Source organism: Amyelois transitella, chromosome 7, assembly GCF_032362555.1.
Source record: "Amyelois transitella isolate CPQ chromosome 7, ilAmyTran1.1, whole genome shotgun sequence".
NCBI classification, from domain to species: Eukaryota; Metazoa; Arthropoda; class Insecta; order Lepidoptera; family Pyralidae; genus Amyelois; species Amyelois transitella.
In genome coordinates, this window is record NC_083510.1 from 1,952,688 (window position 1) to 1,970,693 (window position 18,006).

Here is an 18,006-nt window from a genome sequence, read left to right on the forward strand (position 1 = left end):
CAGTAGTTATTCCCAATTTTTTTTTGAAGTCTATTTAAACTTGAGTTTTTTACTTAATGCGATTGTCTCTTTTAAATTTATTTCAAATCATAGAAGAATAGAAAAAAGAAAGAAATAGAAGCACAGTGGCGGAGGACGCAACTCTCTAGAAAATTATAATTCTATTTATTTATAATCTAAATCTAAAAAATTATGAAAATTTTTCGTCATTCGAGATGAGCTAGGTGCTAGGGCGGGATAGGTACAAGTACCACAAGAACAGTAAAACAAACAAAATGGTATACGCATTAACGCTTTATTTGCCCAGAAAATACAAATTAATGATTGCAAGAATAATTCCACTTTCGTTTCGTATGAATATCTGACGATACAAATTATCTTTGTCCTGAATTTATTGTAACCACAAAACATTCTTCACAAAAATATATTTTTAATTATTTTACATTTCGAATATGGAACTGTAACCGCTAATTCGTCCTAGGCTGAACAAGATTTATATGATTCTTAAATGCAGAAGAAAATTATATAAAAAATATCTAAATGCTTCAAACGGTTTATGAAAATGTATGTTTTCTTAGATCTTCCATCTACTTTTAGGAGGATCTAGTTACAAGATACAAACAAGTGTATAAGTAAGCAATGCAATTTATACATATTAATTATATAAACCTCTTTGATCGAATCTCGGAATATAAGATAGTTCAATAAATAAAATATATTATTTACTGAACAAACAACAATATTGTTCTTTGTGAAATCTATAGTAGTATTTTAGGAAAAAAAATCGTACAGTAATATCTGAAAGTGGTAAACACTTTTTAAGTAGCTAGTAATAAATAAATAATCAAAATCAGTAGCAATTTTATTCGAAATAAGTAGCAAGTAGGACACTAGCCTTAATTTGGCAGTGTTATCAAAGTATTATCAAGTATGCCAGTATTTTTGCACTCCAAACCTGAATTTTTATAAATAGGTACCCAACCTTAATTTACACTTAATTTGTATGACAAATTTAAATATTTATGTTACATACCTGTTAGTTGTCCCATTTTAACATAATTTATAACGAAGCAATGGATTCAATAAATTAACAGCCTATATTCATAACATTACCTAAAATTGTGACTCCTATGCGGTACTATAAGAAATTGACCTGGACTAAAACTAATCTAACTTGTATAATATTACCAAAATGGTATGTTTATCATTTACGTTAAAAAAAAAATGGTGTAATTAGATTATTTAGCTGAATACTACGTTTAAATCACAATTTTTTAAGTAGAAATTTTGACACATTTTCTTTGCCAATATTTAAAAAATAATAAGCGGCTTGTATAATCTTATGTAAGTATTTACAATGTGTCCTGGTTTCATAATTTTGCTTGGTAGTTAGAGATTTTAGAAAATTATTGGTACGGGATTGTACAAAGTGCCTGGCCGATTGTTAGAGCACTTATGATTTCGCTAACTACCGTACAAAATTCAATGTAGCCTTATTGTACAAGCTGGGGCTGCCAACCTGTCACTTCTTGCGGAAGCACACTCTTGGGACGCCCTAAAACATTTTGTTGTCGTCATTAGCGTCACTATACTAGTTAAGTCTAAATTGCACACGATAAAAATCGGGCGAGACCTACCAACTTACAGTCAAACTTTTATGACTGGTTAGGTGACCATTTATTATAATCATTTGAATCTAGAGATAACGCGCATCCCTTTAAATCCTTCAAAATTGATTCAGAATCAAATGGAACATGAATAAAAATGTTTACAAAATTGTAAAAAAAAAACATATAAAAAGGCGGCTTTTTTTAGTTTTGGAAGAAATACATTCCAATTAGTAGTCATTTTTTTTTATCTGGAGAAAATAATCGTATTGATACAGAGAGACTTGTATGTTGGAACAACAAAGGCATTTGATAATGAGATGGTGGAAGATACAATCGAATTTGATCCTTATGCTTTTGCAAAACGGCATACCTTAGCACTTGGGCATAAGTTGAAAGCACATAACAACATCTTGTCTTATGTCGGGACACTGAACCTCAACTGTCAATTTCTGAAGCATTAATATTGCTTATTCCACTATCAGGATTACATTTCTTACACTTTGTGCACTTGTTTTACAAGCGTTTCAAAGTATTAAAACTATTCCTATGACCACACTCGTGATCTTAAGCAAAAAATCCCATAACTTTTAACTGTACAGGTTGTTAAAACTATCCATTTAGAAATAAATTATTTAAAAAAAATCACTTTTTGTAATAAATATGTTAAACAACAACAACTTAGATGCTTTTATACAGGTCGGGATGAAACTTTAAGCTTTAGGTTTGAATACGTAATTTTGTACGTACTGACAGATTTCAAATTTAAGTTATAAATATTCGTATTACGACAGAGGTTATACCAATAAGAGGTTAGCAAATGCGAATTATAGTTTCTCTTGTGACATAGTTCGTATATTTCCTTATTAAACACCATCTATAGTTACGAATTACAGTTGGTTTAGATATGTAACTTCTTATTTAGTTTTATTAGGCGCAAGATGTCGCCAGTTGCACTCATTGCTTGGTTGCGATATTTTGATTATTTCGAGGAATGCTCGCTTTTGCTAACCCATTAGGTTAAGCCGCTAACAAAATGAAGATGTATTAAAGCACACGACAGCGCAAAAAGGAAGGCATATGACATTATTCTCCTATCAACGTCTCTTGTTGAACCCATATAAAAGCCAAGTTAATAGTAACGCCCAGTTGGATAAAAACGTTTTAAAACTAAAAGTAAGGACTGTTTCTTTGTAACTACCACACAAATAACATTGAACGGGTAGTTACATTTAAAACATTTTCATCCAACTCGCTGAAATATCCTTTGCAGAATATATCACTAAATAAACTTTATCATTGAAAATATTCAAATTTAGTGAGCGTTGTTTGCTTAGATTTATTTTACGCTGTTTTTTTAAAGGATGATTTAAATGCAATATAATTTGTTTCTGATAAATGACCAAAACAATCCGGTAAAAAAGTAAATTAAGTGATATATTTCAAAGGATCACTGTATTCCATTCCATAGGAAGCGTTAGCGCAAATTCGCAAACAAATATGGAATGTCCCACGGTCGACGCCCGACTGGGCACACCGAGTGGTCATATTGGCCAAATGTGTCCCAATATTTAATTAAATTGGCCAAATGTGTCCAATATTTAATTAAATTGTTCAAATGTGGCCAATATACCAGATCACATTGGTCAAAAGTTTGCCCAACGTGGGCTCGCGTCTCGTCTTTTTCATTTGAGTACTTTGATTAATAAAAATAAACATACAAAAAAAAACGCAACAGATTGTAAGAATAAAGGTTAAAAACATGTTTACAAGGTTAAAGGTTAGAAACAATGAAAAGTATATACAATAAAAGATTTCTAAGATAATTTTAAAGGGCTTCAAAGTATAGAGGAAAACGATAACAGAAAACAGCATGCTTGAAGGTCAATGTTACTATGATGGAGCATAAGGTCAATGAGGAATTTGATGTCTATTGTTCAATCTAGCTAGAGTGCGCTAATGGAACTTGACGTCTAGGATTGTCTATTAGTACCTAACAAACTGTCTTTAGAATAGAAGAATTATAAACCTAGATTTTTGTATCTGGGTAAAAGACTGATAATCTTAATGTTACAAGATATTATTTCTAGTACTATCGCAGGCCATTGGTTGATTCACCCATTAAATTATTTGTATTGATTGATTGTACTAATTTATTAACATTATAAATATAACGCGCCAGATACTCTAGTTTTCATACAACTTGACAATTCACCCCAAATGTTCATCTTACTTATAACTGTCACGAATAAATAAAGACTTGATCAAATAATGCTGTCAGAAATCATGGCGCGAAGAAATCACAACTTCACACATGCGCATCGCGCCTACTAAGCTTACAGCAACTAAGTTCATGTAAACATGTATTTAGCCGAGACGACAAGCCGACCAATCGGCCGATAACCATTACCTGTACATTAAAACTAACACATATCACAAGCTGAATCGACTAGTGCGCAGCGACGACGCCATTCCTCTGTCTGGGATATCCGTTAACCTCAATCTTCTTGGCGCGGGGGATTTCTGGCATGGGATCTTCTTTGACCTTCTTGCCTTTGGGGGCGAGGTAGGACTTGTAGAAGAATTGGGCGAAAAGGACGAAGTAGGAGAAGTACATAGTCATGGAGAGTTTGATGTTGATGTTGCTGATGTGGCAGGAGTGGGGCGGGGCGGTGGCCATGTAGTTGTGCGCCCAGATGTTGATGGCGCAGCCGACGATCATCTGGGTGAGCTGCAGGAAGGTGATCGTCATCGCGAGGAAGCGAGGGGGGCGCTTGCCCATGCTGATGAGCGCATAGTACGAGTACATCACGCTGGAAGAGAAAACATCAATGTTGATTATGATTTTACATAAATATATCTTGTAACAAAACAAACCTGTTCTCTGTTTAATAGAAAGGTTTGACTGTTAGATAATGCTTTTACCATAAGTCGGCAAGTGACTAACGGTTTTTTAATATTGAACAAGGAAATTTAAATAAATAAAATAGTAATACGAGTATGTTCACAACAAAATATTATATTGATAGTCGTTTGTAGACGGATAAAGATAAATAAACAATTATGTGCGAAACAAATTACACAACTGATCTAGTCCCAAAGTACAAGTAAGTTTGACATCTTCTTTACCATTTTTAGAAATAAAGTTGACAAGAATTTAATTGACGTCATCATAATATTTGTTTTCTTAACAATAACGTCTTACATATTAGTAATGATTGTGTATTCACATAACTATTGTAGAGTTAATTCAAATAGACTGATCAATTAGATTCAATAAAATATACATTTCTGCTCTCCGTTATAGAATAAATTCATCAGATAAATGTATGTTCCCAATCCCAATAGTTATTTTGGCTCTAAAATCTCCACTGCATCCGGTGGAAACCGTAGTCGCTTAAAATAAGCCAACATTTAGCTCAAGACCGAGCAAATATAATACAAATGTTATCGATATGAGAAACGCAAATGGAATAATATGAATACCATGTTACCATTACAGCGTAATACAGTCATAAAGTAGGCGGAGTAAATCGTAAATCTCCAGTAAACTTCTTATCAGCACAATGTTCCTATACTTAATTGTAAACTTGTAATAAAACAGTTGTTATCGTAGATTATTAAGATAACAAACATGAAAATTGCACCCTTATCAATAAATATTATGAAATATAATATCAAAGACATTTGCCTCCGACTATAATAATCACAGATTGATAATTTTAAAGTTCGTTATCCTTGATATACGTTAATTAGTTTTTCACGGGCTTAAACGAACCCTTAAATTTTAAAGATTGAGTCACATCTATGAACTTAATAGTTCATAACGAGGATCCAACGCGCTCAGGAGATGTACTCAGTGAAGGAGTACCAAGTATACTGCAGCACGGTAATGTGGTAGCATCAGAGCCTTCTTTAAAAGACGCCGAAGACAATTTCTTTAAAACGCTATTAAATTTTAATACATACATACATACATATGATTACGTCCATATTCCTTGCGGAGTAGACAGAGCCAAAAGTTTTAAAAAGACTGATAGGCCACGTTCAGCAATTAGGCTTTAAGATTTGATTCGAATTAAGATTCAAATATGACAGGTTGTTAGCCCATCGCCTAAAAGAAGAATCCCAAATTTATGAGCCTATCTCTCAGTCGCCTTTTACGACATCCATGGGAAAGGGATGTAGTCGTCCTATTCTTTCTTTTCTAACGGTGCCGGAAACCACACGGCATAAAATTTTAATGTATTCAATAAAATCTCACCTATGAACGCAGTAGTTCATAACGACGAACCAACGCGCCGACGACGTGTACTCAGTGAACGAGTACCACGTGTACAGCAGCACGGTGATGTGGTGGTACCAGTGGAGGAAGATCAGCGGCTTCTTGCGGAGCACAATGAACACCGTGTCCCCGAGCTCGGGCAGCTTCGACAGCACGAACATGCACGTCCAGAAACCGGACACTTTGTCTTGCTCGATGAAGCTGTAAAAAGATTAAAAGAAATAAATAAGGACCACTTTCAAAATTCAAAATTTTTATTCATTATTATAGGATAGGCACTTCATATCGCTTAATAATTGTCAAAACGTTTGGTTTCACAACATTGGTTGACGTCAAATAAATTACTTAAAACTAAGTTTACTGCCGCTTCCAAGGCGTCAGTGCAGAAGAAGCGGTAACAAACTGCACAGCAGCATTTTCTTCAACAACGTCAACTTCACAATTTAGAATAGAATATGGACGAGAGAATACATTGTTCAGATTAATATATTTATATGAGATTTTAATATTAAAAAAAATATATTAACACTTATTAATAAAGACGTGACTAAGGACTAATAAAAGTATTTGAATATCGGCAGAATGTAATTTTAAACAGCGATCGGCAGAATGTAATATAGAGCCAAAGCGATTAAATTAAGTTGGCTTTGAACTAGGTGCGGAGAAAGATAATAATTTAGTTAGTTCTTCTGAACAAAACAAAAGGTGGCCGCATCTACATGGCGTGGTTAAAAAAGGTTCTAACGTAATTGTGTTCCGTTATTTACTAGCCTAGCTACCTAAGCAAGGCTAGTAAATAACGGAACACAATTTGAGCCTCTAAATTAATCTTGTGTCACAGAAGGTCAGTTATATCCTTCGATTCACTGATAGACGTTAAAAGGCAAAGTCGAAATTTCAATGAGGGCAATAAACATAGAAATATGACATACGATGTTTACATGTTTTAAAAACACTTTGTTTCTGAAGCATACTCGTGTTATGTTAATAATATTGACGTAAGAATAAACACATCTTCAAAAACATGCATGAACTTAGAACTTACAAGTAAAAAAAAATAAACAAAAATGTTAAGGATTATGTTTTAAAAGTTGAATATATAATTAAATAATTTTGAAATAACTTGACAATGGCAAAAATTGGCATATGCCAATGCCAGGCATATTGTTCTCTAACAATGGATCGCGTTCAATGTACCTCGGAAATCGGTGACGTCAAATCTGTGATAATGTTGATATTTAAAGTTAAATTACAGGATATGGCTTGTAGAAATAAAAAAATTACAATGTTACTTTGATTAGTAGGTTTTTTTTTATATTCATGTTGTTTTCATCATTTGTCGATATGAACAAAAATTTAACCACATTATGATTTAAAAAAAAAAACAAACACATGAAGGTAGGTTTATTGGAAACATTTCATTGTGTCTCAGTAACTTTTTTATGCATACAATTTGAAATGTTAGATATCTAAATATCTATTCGAATGTCTATCTTATGCTCATTGCTAAGAGAATAAAGTGTTAATTTATGAGTAATCAGTAATCACACTATTGATTTTTAGTTTGCCTAGGTTTGACCTTTTTGGGAGTCAACGTGCTAGGACATTGACCGGGCATAAATCACTTTGTTCTGCTACTAGCTCAAATCATTTTACAAGGAAGAAAAATGATTCAACCATATGAACTTCTAACATAAGCGTCAACATGAGGCCTATCTTTTATCAGTGAGTGGCAGCTGAGATAAATAATACATACATATACATATTTAGCATATAGGTATAATACAAAAATTTTAAAACTTTTTGGGCTCCTTAGCTAAATTGAGAAACCTACACATAACTTCCTAGAGTTCAAAATAAAATCAGCTTAAAAAAACAACGTGCCAAAGGTTTTTAAGGTTTTGATTTCAGCTGAAAAATCCAGTTTCAGTCGGTCATTATAAACCACGTATACAAAAAGGATGTGGCCGATCGATCATTCAATTCGTAGGTCATGACTACATTGGCTGTTGGGCCAAGACCGTCAATTTTGCGAACCGGTTCGTTCGGAAGTACACGCGAATCGCCAAGCTCGGAACGAGGTCAACGAGCAACGTAATTTTAAGCATACATAGTTTAAACACCGTTGGAGAAACTAAAAGATGCTAATTAAGGAATGATAGTGCTAAAGTGTAAAATACAGAAATAAATGAAGGACGTGTCGTTATGATTAAGTCTCAATAACCAGTGCTTTTAACTTTAAAATTGTGCCTCCTGGCTCTAGTCCCGGTTGCATCCTCACCCCTCTGAAGAGGAACCCGCGAGTAAGCCTTTGACAATGGATTGGGTGAGTCAGGTTTTTAAACGAAGCAACTCTCATCTAACAAACTTTAAAATTGTGTAATTATAGAAATTATGAGATTATAAGGAAGAGATAAGCTTTCTTCTATAAATCGATACTAAATACGATAACTATGCAGCAAATAAATCCAACAGGTGGCTATAGGAACTTATTAAGGTTGCAGAGACGATAATGGCTTCCAAGCGTACGTATAGGAAACTAAATCATTTCTCTGGGAAGTCCCGTGCACTATATTTATTTGGAAAATTAGTTCAGTGTTAATATACCCTTAAAATATTCGTCCTTTTTTACACTTCGAGAAATCTCTCAACGCTCTAAAGTCTAGAACGTTAATTACACGTTATACCAGCGTTTAGCACACAGTTTCAACACCAGCTTATTTAACCCCAGCCAGTATTTATCCGCAAACACAGGTTTTCCGAGAAATTGCGTCAATTGACGCCGTGCTGACCGCTATTGAATAGAAAGTGGTGGATTGCGTAATTTGGAAATGCGTCCTCTCTGTGACGACACTAGACGTGGCCTGCATCGTACTCATTGACACACATGTACATACATACTCGTCTTTATCCCTCAGAGGATAGATTAACAGAAGATGCATCAGCACGAATCATTACTGAGTAGTAAAGTTTTTATTATATGCGAATTCACGCGAAAGTAATTTATGTGTAATGTAAAAAAAAAACTTCTAAAAAAATGTGTTAAGTTCTGGTCAAATGATCCGGTCTAAGTCATCAATATGACCAGTACTGGAGCTCGTTCACCGCTTCTGTAATTATCTAAATTAAAATCTCCATTATCAAAATCACCAGCAAAAACAAAACCGAGAAATGTAAGAGTTGACTATGGAAGTTGAAATAAGTTATTTATATTACTATACATAAGACGAAGTAGAAATAACTAAGCAGAAATTGCCTAGAGAATTTCTTCTGGAAGGAATGTTGCTGGTAACTTTATTACTCAACCTGGCAAAGTAGGTATCTAGTACTAATACAGCACCCAGTGACATAATACAGATATGTATGTACATTTGCAACATTCAGCCATAAATGTCCCTAACATAAATAATGTATGTATGTAACACTCGCCACATTAAAGGGACAAGAGATGCCTTAATGATACAGGCGTATTAGAAATCCGATAAAAACCCAATTGGTTCGACGCAAAATCGATTGTTTCTTGTCGAGGTCTAAAACATTAGCCGCATTTCAAACTCGTGTTCCGGTTCCGAGCGCAATTTTATTCATCTCGAATGAATGACGTAACGATTATCTCGATTTGAGAGAATTATTATACTACAGCGTTCTTGGATTTTTAAGATGATGTACGTGATCTACATGGGTATGAATCCGGAAAAAATGAACATAAAACTGTACGGATGGAACTAATACGGTAATTTGAAGTAAAACTCTTTCTAGAACACCAAGAATTAAGTAGATTGAAAAGAAGTTTTCGAGTTTTATCTCAACTAATATAACTAATGTGAGAGTAAAAGCTAATCTACATACATATGGTCACGTCTATGTCCCTTGCGGGGTAGACAGAGCCAACAGCCTTGGAAAGACTGAATAACCACGTTCAGCTATTTGGCTTAATGATAGAAGTGAGATTCAAATAGTGACAGGTTGCTAGCCCATCGCCTAGAAAAGAATCCCAAGTTTGTAAGCCTATCCCTTAGTCGCCTTTTACGACATCCATGGGAAAGGAATGGAGTGGTCCTATTCTTTTTTGTATTGGTGCCGGGAACCACACGGCACCAATACAAAAAAGCTAATCTCTTATATACATAGGTATCTTATGCTGCGTTAGCAGATTGTTTTACCTTCAACCTATGTTTTTGTCGGGTAAACATGTAAACATCACACGTACAATATATCCGTGTTATATTTACTCACGACATTGAACTTCTGTATCGATGATAAACGTATAGGTATTTATTTACAAACAGTAAAACCTTAGTCCTTAAACTCTTATAACTAAGCAAAAATTTTACTTATACCTACCGATTTATAGAAAACAATACATTGAATTTCGTATTAAAACTTATGTCTTGAAGATTTCTCATGTTTAGTCGGTAAAAAATAAAAATGACACTAGTATCAGGAAAAATTATCTGATAATCAAAGAAAAAATAATTGTCGTATTGTTGTATAATATACTTACTACATAATTATACTATCAGATACAGATTAAAATTGACTTCTTAGATTTAATCACATTGTTGTCGGATAATAGCTTACAACAAGTGATAATAGCCAACACCAATCTATCATTATAATAATTAAAATTTATTACACTGTTAAGTAGCATCACTTAAAAGTGGAGCTGTCATTATCGTGTCGTTTCAAAAGATAAATACACGCTTATATTGTCGTAAGTTATTATTTCTTAGAGAAGGAAAGCTTATCTTGGTTTGATTTTGAGAAATTCACGGTGGTGGTGGGAATTTATGATTGTAAAAGTAAAACTGCACTAGCTTAAACTGAACTTAACTGTAATAACTGATTAAGGTAGTTCTCCAATACAATTAAGATCTATAATAATGGTATGAACTACAATGGACTGATATTTTTATAATAGTACGCTTTTTTAAACAACATTTGACTTAACATTCTATTTGGTTTTTATTTTTTTTCTAAGTGGCCAGTTTCAGTTATGAATAGTTTGAACAATAACTATCACTCGTTTAAAAGAATTGATTAATATTTTTGTTAAGAAGATGCTGATATTCAATTCTCTAAAGGACTAAGGACATATTAATACTTTTTCAACAAACTAATACGACGGAATGATTAATCACAATTTATTAAGGAACGTCGTAACAATTTTTTTACGAATCAACCACTCATTGATCGCCACGCAAACTTTGGACCATTCGATTTCAACTGTTTCGACATAATTAAATAAATTAACTATCTACTCATATAGTCAGCCAAAAGTCTCAAACATCACTCTAATAAATCTCTATGAAGTTGATTCTCATTTTTTTCTACATAGGATAAAATCATAAATCGTGATAAGTTAAATCTTAGGACTTCAATAAAGCTGAAAAAATCATAATATCTTGTTAAAAACAAGAAAATGAGGAAAATGTATTTTTTTAATCCTAGTTTTAACCAGGAACCTTCGCCTTCATTTTATTATGTTTCCTACGAAATTCAAACCACATACTTAACCAAAAGTAAATCACTTCCTACATTATGTTATACCGGTTATTTTATTTACAACAGTTTAAAACAAAATGGCAAATGGAAATATTTAATGACGTCACGGAATTTCTAGATGTTTCGTCTGTAGATACGGACTTCCCGACCTCAAGTTTTGATTCTAAATATATTTTTAATTGGAACGACGATTACGGATTGAGTCGATGTGTAAATATTTATAGCAACCGACGTAAATATAGATTTTCGGTGAGTTAAAATAATTAATTCCTAATTTAAATCATACTGACTGATCATCTTAGTTGTACACGATATCCTGCTTCTAGCATTTACTCACGGGTTTACTTGTATTAGTAATGAGCTGTTTGTCTCATATGCCACAGGAACAGTATCTTTTTCAGATGGAAAGAACCCAATTCTCTAAACTATATTATCCATCCATATATATCAATTGCGGGGTAGACACAGCCAGCAGTCTTGAAAGACTGACAGGCTTGAAGCTAAATGACTTGAAAACTATTTAATATGCCTGCTATATTTCAAAATATAGAAGGTAAATTCAACGGACAAAGCGTAAAAATGTATCAACGAAATATATTTTTATATATCACATACATAAAATCCCGCCCCTTTTCTGGAGACAGAAACTACATCTTTCCACTTACCACGATCCCCGTACACATTTCATCACACTCATATCTAGGTATATTTAATAGTACTCGCATTTGTATTAGATGACACAAATAGCAGTAGGCAATTTCTTGTTTAAAAGGTAGGTGGGAAGCCCATTGTCTCTTATAACAGATCATCATCGACTAAATAGAATAATCACAGGTTGCCATGTTACATTATTGACATTGTTTTTACACGTATAAAATGAAACTAGCACGCGATCATAGTTAAACTTAAAATGTACTTTGTACTCTCACATGAATGTTATACCAACATTGAATCTTCATTTAGAAATTATCTTCCAAAGTGTGATACTGCAGTAAAATCCAGAATCAAATAAATACGTGGCAGCCAGTTAGGATCGATGATAAATTAGTAGGTAAAATTAAAAAGCCCGCTCAACTTTTTTGCAAACTACAAAAATATATACAGTCTTGGGTCAAAGTTAAACGGAAAACGACGTAATCATCTACCTACTACCAACTAACTTCATTAAACCTCATCAAACGGGTCGGGCAGCTGTTGTTTACCACAATTTAGCCATAAATTACCAAAGTACCCCCACGTAAATAACATGAGAAAACAAGCGGACCGCCACGGCTTCGCCCGTGGTACCTACATAGCTTAATATGACCTGCAAATAATATACCTTTTATAAAATAATTTTACCGATAGGTTTAATATTTCCGACGATAATCTCTTACAAACAAAGTAGCATACTTAATCTCTTATATTAGTTTTAATTTATATAAAAGAACAGATGAAAATCCACCCCTGAAAATGCTGACATTGACCGAGAGCTGAGACGCTGCCATCGTCCCGGGCCGGAATCAATAAAGCGAATGTATGTAGTCCCCAGAACTGAGAAAGCGTATTTTTAAAAATCAATTTACGTATATAAGAAGGTACTTTAATGTTGCGCTGCATACCTGTACTTATTATTTTTAAGAGGTTTAAAAATAGAAAAATGATAAACATATTAAAAATAGTACGCGGCCATTGATTTGAACAATTGAATTCTATAATTATTACATCTTGTAAAAAAATGCTACTGTTACCAGTAAAATTCGGAGATTTTCAACGATAAAGAAAAAAGAAATGGGTTTTGTATTATTTTTTTAAATAAAGCTTATCAATTTTATTTGAATTTAGATTCGGTTGTAATTTAAGCATATTCTCTATAATGGGATATTTTTTTCTGCTTTAGTACAGATAACCTATGGTTCACAATCGTCGTTCAAAAACAGTATGTTTTCGGCAATTCCTAGTTGGGTATTGCCTTAATTGGTGAGCCACTGACTTAACCAAATTAGTTGCCCTTTCGAAACCAATATAATCCGACATTGAGGATTATTTGAGTAAATCCCAGATGAGTACTGTCTACTATTAACAAACGAGATGTCGGCTCTGTATATAAATCAAAAATGTATGATCAGACAGCTAATCGATAACTACGTTTGCAAACTTATGTTTTGGCGAAAATTGAATAATACGAGGTATAAGCTACCTAGTAGAGTAGGTTTTAAAAAACAATGTTAGTTTAGTTTGATATCGAAAATGCGAACGCGAAGTTTTATCTGGTATATTACCTTAGCGCCCCTTCAGCGTCATATGCAACTTTACGAGCCAACCAGTGTTGAACTAGTGCGGCGTGATTCCCGGCACCAATAGAAAAAAGAATAGGATCTCTTCCCCATAGATGTCGTAAAAGGCGACTAAAGGATAGGCTTATTAACTTGGGATTCTTCTTTTAGGCGACAGACTAGCAACCTGTCACTATTTGAATCTCAATTCTATAATTAAGCCAAACAGCTAAACGTGGCCTATCAGTCTTTTTAAGACTGTTGGCTCAGTCTTCCCCGCAAGGGATATGGACGTGATTATATGTATGTATGTATCCAGTGTTGAACTGGGAATATCAACAAATGTTATTCTCTTCGATCTGCCCACCTTTGGGAACATCTTATGGACTAAAATAAGTGCCAGCATTTCAGAAAGCTTCCAGCTACATCGCGATCGGCACAATACATCGATAGGCCGACGACATATACATAACCTCTGCTTAAAAACAATTCTTTTTAGTCAAAAAAATTATAATTAACAAATAATAGATCTTATATAATCCTTTATTAATGAATATTCAATAATGCAGTAACGTAAAATTTTATTTTTAAAATATGTTTATACCTATCGACTAATATTATAAACTAGCTGTGCCCGCGACTTCGTCCGCGTGGAATAGTTGTTTTGGGCATCATTAAAGCTCTCAAGGATGAATAATTTACCCCGTTTTTTTACATTTTCCATTATTTTTTCGCTCCTAATAGTTGCAACATGATGTTATATAGCCTAAAGCCTTCCTCGATTTATGGTCTATTCAACATAAAAAGAATTTAAGAGTAATAAGTTTCTTAACACTTAAGACTCCCCCGAAATCTGGACCCCGATTATTCGCATTCTTGTAATCGCATTCCACATCCATTCGTATTATTGTAATCGCATTAGAGTAAGCATTCTCTTCTATTTACGTCTCAATGATGGATTGAATAATGCATTTCGCCATGTAGAATACCAGTGTTACGTAGTTATTCGTAAAAATTTAGATTCTCTCTATCAGATAGATACCATTGAAATAATATATATAGGTTATCATGCATAAAGACTTAACATGGTCGATAAAACAAACGTAACGGCTCACATTATTTCTGTTAAGAATCGTAAACGAGTGAAGACTATCGTGTAAAAAACTTATGAATTAGATGTTATACAGTTCGGATAAGTAAGTGAGACGTTGAAATGGCTCCCAATATGTGTTTTTAGTTTGTGCCTTAGGACGCCAAAACAAATGAACAAAATAAAAACACCAATTATAGGATAACGAAAGAATTATGCAGGGATCGTGGTGTGCAGATAGATGACGTAGGCACTGCTTGCCTTATGGGAAATAGACGTGCGTGAATTAATGTATTTATATTTACTAAGGAATATCTTAGTATTTACCCAATACCACGTGACTTAATTTATGTCATGACATGTGTAATTCTCAATAAAGTACACATAGCAAACATAAGAGGTCCTCGGAAGCATCATGTTTAACTTGGCAATGTAAATGAAATGACTATGTAAACAGTATTTTTCAACGTAAAATATGTATTACACTTGACGGAAATGAAAATTGTACTATTTTATGGTAATATTTATTTGACAACAACAATAGCTAAATGAGCAGTCTTGAAACTATTATAAACATTTAAAAAAATTGTAACTAAACGATGTCTGTACTACAGATAGCGGCAACAGACGTCAATAAATGTGATTTTTTATGTACTGTATGTTTTTAATTTGCATAGCGAAAATGTTAGTCTTTGGTTTTTTGAGATGTGTTTAGCTTGGTCCAACTAAACTGATAAAATTACCCTCTCCACACTTCTAAGTGGGCAAAACTAGAGACGTAGGTAAGTAACGAGAATTCCCATGGGAGTGAAGCCTCAGAAACAGGTCTAGTAACAAAAAAACGTATGAACTTCGCTGTAAGAAAGGCTTAGTCAGCGAGTGAGTAGGTACCTATATGAGTTCTCTATTGTATAGGAGCTCCCAGAAAGAACCACTTAATGCCTTACCGCAAAGACGACCTTTTTGGATCTGTGCCAGAAATCTTATAGCGGATTGTTCTTAACTGCCTAGAAAAAGGTTATTAAAGGGTTAGGTATATCGATAGAGTTCACATATTCTTTTATACCTACTTATGACTTTACTAGCTATCGCCCCGGGGCTCCGCACGCGCTTTAAGTATCCTTTGTCCTCTTCCGTTATCTTATCCTATATGCTTGAACAATTTCAAAGAAATAAGTTTTAATGGATTTGTATGGATTCCACTCAATACTTTTACATTATCGAAAGCTACTTACTTCAAATCTGAAAATAATTTCATTAAAGCAAATAAAGCCTTTCATGTAGAAATACCGTTTTGAAATTTATATATAACCAATTTATATACGAGTATGTTTTTAGTGCAAAACTAAAAAAAACACCCAAAACACCATTCTCTCTACTAGTCCTATTTTTCGATTGATTGAATTGGACTATTTAAAACTTGCAACGAATGATGGCAGTGTTCCTCGGCTGTCCCCAAATGAATGAGCTGACAATATACGCAATAACACGGTAATTTACGTCATAGTAGGCATATCTATTTGCTGTTTCAATTAGAATGCTAATATTCCGTAAAAAATTACGTACTCATTTATTTTTATCGGTGTTAACGACAAAGGCAAACTTATTATGACATGTCTAAGGTAAATATTTAATAAACACACGAAAGAAATCTAAGAAGTATTGTTGTCCATGTGAAAACATGTTCCAATAAAAATAAATTGAAAATGAACCTGTACCAAATATCGCAAAGTGATTGGACTTGTGCCAAATAAGAAAATTCAATTCAATACTATCTCCAAATTTTTGAAATTCTTTTGAAATTCTGTATTCTTCATCATGGGATACCTACTAGGATAATCTATTTTTCTCAATTGCTTCTTAATTGAGAGGCCATTTGGAAGAAATGGTTGCCTAATTTATATAAAGTGACATCTCAGTATTAGACATCCATATTTTTGCCAAGGCTTTAAAACAAACTTTAAACATGAGTCTATTCCTTATAGTGAGATCGATACCTTATCAATTTCCATCGATTATCGATACTCATTATCAGAAAAACACAAGCATAAATGAGTGTGGTTTTGACTATTGTATTATGCAAGAACTTTCCCTCTACGCTATAAAATGCTAGATATGGCACGTATAAACACACCGTCTGATTACCTACGTGACAATAATGCGACCGTTTTAAGTAAACGTGATTATCATATTATGGATAATTTTAACGTTGAGAACAAAACTTATATAGCAACAAACGTGAAAGGTAAACAAAGAAACGGACATTCACCCACAGTCAAATTAAAAAACCTCACTGGAAATCAAACCTGGACCTCTGTGGTTTAGAGGTTAGTAAAAACATAGCCATTGCGAGAAAACAAGCTAACTAAATATAAAAAGTAGTTACTACGAAAATATTACGTATAAATCATCAAGCGTTACTTTAAATTAAATATTACGTGTTATAATTTAGTGTGCCACTTTCTTTACGAATATTAAATAGATCGTGAATGGAATAATTAACAATTTGTTCACATCCTTTGGCTCTAGCAAATGACTGACATGTTTATTAAGTAAAATACAGCTTCATAAAACATATGTTTGTGTCCTAAGGGACATATGTCCTATAGGATATCTATGACTCGATTTGAAATTATAACTTCAAAGAGTCCTATAAGATTTAGCACAATTTGTCAGTCAACGGGTGTCTATTTGACACAAACACGTCATGAAAATTTTGAGAAATGTAATTTGTGTGTAATAATGTGTTTATTTAACACATCTTTATTACATAATGGGTAGAAGGTAAATTTAGCTGAATGCCCTATTTTATTTTTCATAAATGAGCGCATGTACTACATTTACACAATTATTTCACAGCATGTGTCATTTGAAGCCAAAAAAATTATACAATGAAAATATATAAGTAGTGACACGGGACCCAAAAATGAGGGGGGACAGAGAAGATTAATAGGTTACTACAAACAATTGTCAAAACAAGAAAAACAACTCACAAAAATAACTTTCCCGCTAACTAAGCTATTGTAACCACGACAAATTTAACTTTGACACATCATTGTCAAACATCTGCAGAAAGTCGTCAATAATGCAATAAACTGCACAAAGCATAGCTCTATGAATTTTGAAGGTTCTCAAACCGTTGGTTAGTTGAAATTAGTGGAAGCCAACTTTTAGAATGCCGGGTAGCTATTCATAGTAAAAAGGCGTCATTAGGCATTTAGTTTATAAAAGGTTAAGTAGACAAACCTGCATGCTCATGGATAG

At 33.5% G+C, this 18,006-nt stretch overlaps 1 protein-coding gene across 1 annotated transcript in view; it reads right to left on the reverse strand.

Moving 5' to 3' along the window:
* Positions 1-276: 276 nt before the first annotated feature.
* The window catches only part of LOC106143556 (elongation of very long chain fatty acids protein 6), a 32,666-nt gene continuing 14,936 nt past the window's right edge, over positions 277-18,006 (reverse strand). Inside the window, exons 3-4 of the mRNA XM_013345680.2 lie at positions 5,872-6,093; positions 277-4,420 (exon numbers count right to left, since the gene is read on the reverse strand). Coding sequence (XP_013201134.1) covers positions 4,057-4,420; positions 5,872-6,093 — 586 coding nt within the window. The 3' untranslated portion in view covers positions 277-4,056. The remainder of the gene's footprint in view (positions 4,421-5,871; positions 6,094-18,006) is intronic.